The 2,312-nt window shown below is 32.4% G+C and overlaps 1 protein-coding gene across 1 annotated transcript in view; it reads right to left on the minus strand.

The window, feature by feature from the left end:
- The window catches only part of LOC113230199 (17-beta-hydroxysteroid dehydrogenase 13-like), a 35,831-nt gene extending 34,215 nt beyond the window's left edge, over positions 1-1,616 (minus strand). Inside the window, exons 1-2 of the mRNA XM_026464008.1 lie at positions 1,483-1,616; positions 399-471 (exon numbers count right to left, since the gene is read on the minus strand). Of these exons, the coding sequence (XP_026319793.1) occupies positions 399-463 (65 nt within the window). The 5' untranslated portion in view covers positions 464-471; positions 1,483-1,616. The remainder of the gene's footprint in view (positions 1-398; positions 472-1,482) is intronic.
- Positions 1,617-2,312: the final 696 nt, after the last annotated feature.

Consider the following 2,312-nt stretch of genomic DNA (forward strand, 5'->3'; position numbering starts at 1 on the left):
TTTGACTCCTAATGAGTCACACTTTATGTGATCTAGGCTAAAATAGTCCTTATTAAAAAATGTGAAATATTTATTCCATTTTATTTTTAAATATTTTTGGCATATATAAATTTTAATGTTTTTCATCGTTTCTGAGAAAATACACTTTTTGTGTTAACACACTATTGTATTAACAGTGCGATGTTCAGTACCAAATCGTAATATTAAGTATAAAAGCAGCTTATGTATACACTTATCACTTTATCTACACTGCTAGTGGGTTATCTACGAGAGTGTTTGCCGTTTACAATAATATAAAAACAAACTATCCTACAGCTTAGTATAGGTCTTCTTGAATGTAAAAGCTACGTGTGTTATGTACTTCTTTTGTTTTTTTTAGTTATGAATCAATGACTCACCATGGTGCCTTTTCCATGAGGTTTTGTGTTTCTCCATTTTTATTCACCGTTGACGGCGAAGCCATTATGTTAGCTGAAAAGAAATCAATAAACAAAATTATAAACCTTTTTCTATTACATACATAATGAATGATACATACAATGGTAGGTACGTTCGAATTCTATTATAATTCTATTATCATTAACTCGTAATCAGTTGCCATAATAATAAATACAAATATCGTTTTGATTTATACCATTTCCTACTCCTTATAGAAAATGTATTGTGGAATATAACAACGTTATATACTTATCGTCGTATGTCTACTTATTTTTATGTATATGAACTGATAGAGTGACTTTATCTGCAGTTTAAAATGTGAAGTGCTGAACTGAAAAAAGTCAGAAAAGAGACACATACTTGTGTACCCACAAATTTGGAGACATAATATGACAATGTGAAAAAAAAGATAGCGGGTTTTTGTACTTACAGTTTTTACTCGAATAGTTTTTTAATTTAATTAGATATAATGGATACCGATTAATACAAAATAAGTTTTGATTGTACAAAAATTGAAACATAAAGTCTCGAAAGACGAAAAATTTTACATCAAATTTAGAGTTTACTTTTGGCTGTGTGTAGCACGTGTACGCGCTCGTATTTTTCTTTTTGTAAAAAAATGCAGGTTTTTTTACATCGAGAATCAATTTACATTAGAATCAATTCGAACTTCACGATGTTCTCAAACCGCACTGAGGTAAATGCCACTATAAATTTTCCTTAACGGAGACCCATTCCCAGTAGCGGGACGTTTGTTCATACAAAATATTACTGCTTTGTTTAGCGTCGAAAAGTAACACAATATCAGGTACTTTATCTCTTAGTAAGTTATTTATAGAACACAGTAAAGCGCCTAACTACTCCTATAAATGTATACTCTATGCGAAAACGGTTATTATTAATTAAGTAATAGATATTTTCGGTTACTAGTATTATAACGTAGTATCTGTTATGTATTGCTGTTATTTAGTTTTATTTACTTATTGATTTCAAAACAAGTATCAGAAACAGGCGCTTATAAAATATATTTTTTAAATATCTTACCTTTCTAAGTCTTCTATAAAACTAAAAACAAAAGAGATCGATACACTCAAAACAACCTTGAGAATAAATTTAAAAATAAACTATGTTCAGATTTGGAATCCTCGTTCGGAAACACGTCCGTTTCCTCGCGACCGGCGCGAATGACTGACCGACCGGTTGTTTTGAGTTTGCGATTCGTTCAGAAATTAGGACGTGTACAAATGGTTTAATCGCGTGTATTTTATAGTTTTAGGCCTACACGTCTTTGTGGTTATTTTTATGCGCCGTTTATGACTGTAACATTATGTACATAATGTTTTAAGAGATCATCATCGTCTTGTTATTTTAGCAGACACGGATAACGTTATTCGCTAGGAAGCTGACACCTAGGTTTTTGCTCTTTTAACATAAAGTATAAGTATCTGTACTCTTCCATAACTAAAGTCTTATCTGTTGCTGTTTAAACGTAGATAAAAAATGGTTACTATATAGTGACAACATTAACGAAGGTAACTCAACATTGAGGAGAAAATGAGTTTAGATCACGATATTGTCTTCCTGCCTCCGTGGCCAAACGGTTACCATGCTGCACTGACACACAGAGGTCCTAGATTCGATTCCCGGGAGAAATATTTTTATAGCCTACATTTATTTCTCTCTCGTGAGTTTGGATGTAATTTGTGGTTGTCTAAGGGTTGTATTCTAGAACTGTACTCAATGCTCAAGTCAGGATTTGAGCAGACTTGAGTATGATATCAAGCACTGGAAATACTACCCTAATGGCAAGGACTTGAGTATAATTTTCAGTGCTGACTGCGTAGCTTTTTCAGTGCTATTGAGTAGAGTTCTGG

Source organism: Hyposmocoma kahamanoa, unplaced genomic scaffold, assembly GCF_003589595.1.
Source record: "Hyposmocoma kahamanoa isolate Upper Pololo Valley unplaced genomic scaffold, ASM358959v1 63, whole genome shotgun sequence".
Taxonomy (NCBI): domain Eukaryota; kingdom Metazoa; phylum Arthropoda; class Insecta; order Lepidoptera; family Cosmopterigidae; genus Hyposmocoma; species Hyposmocoma kahamanoa.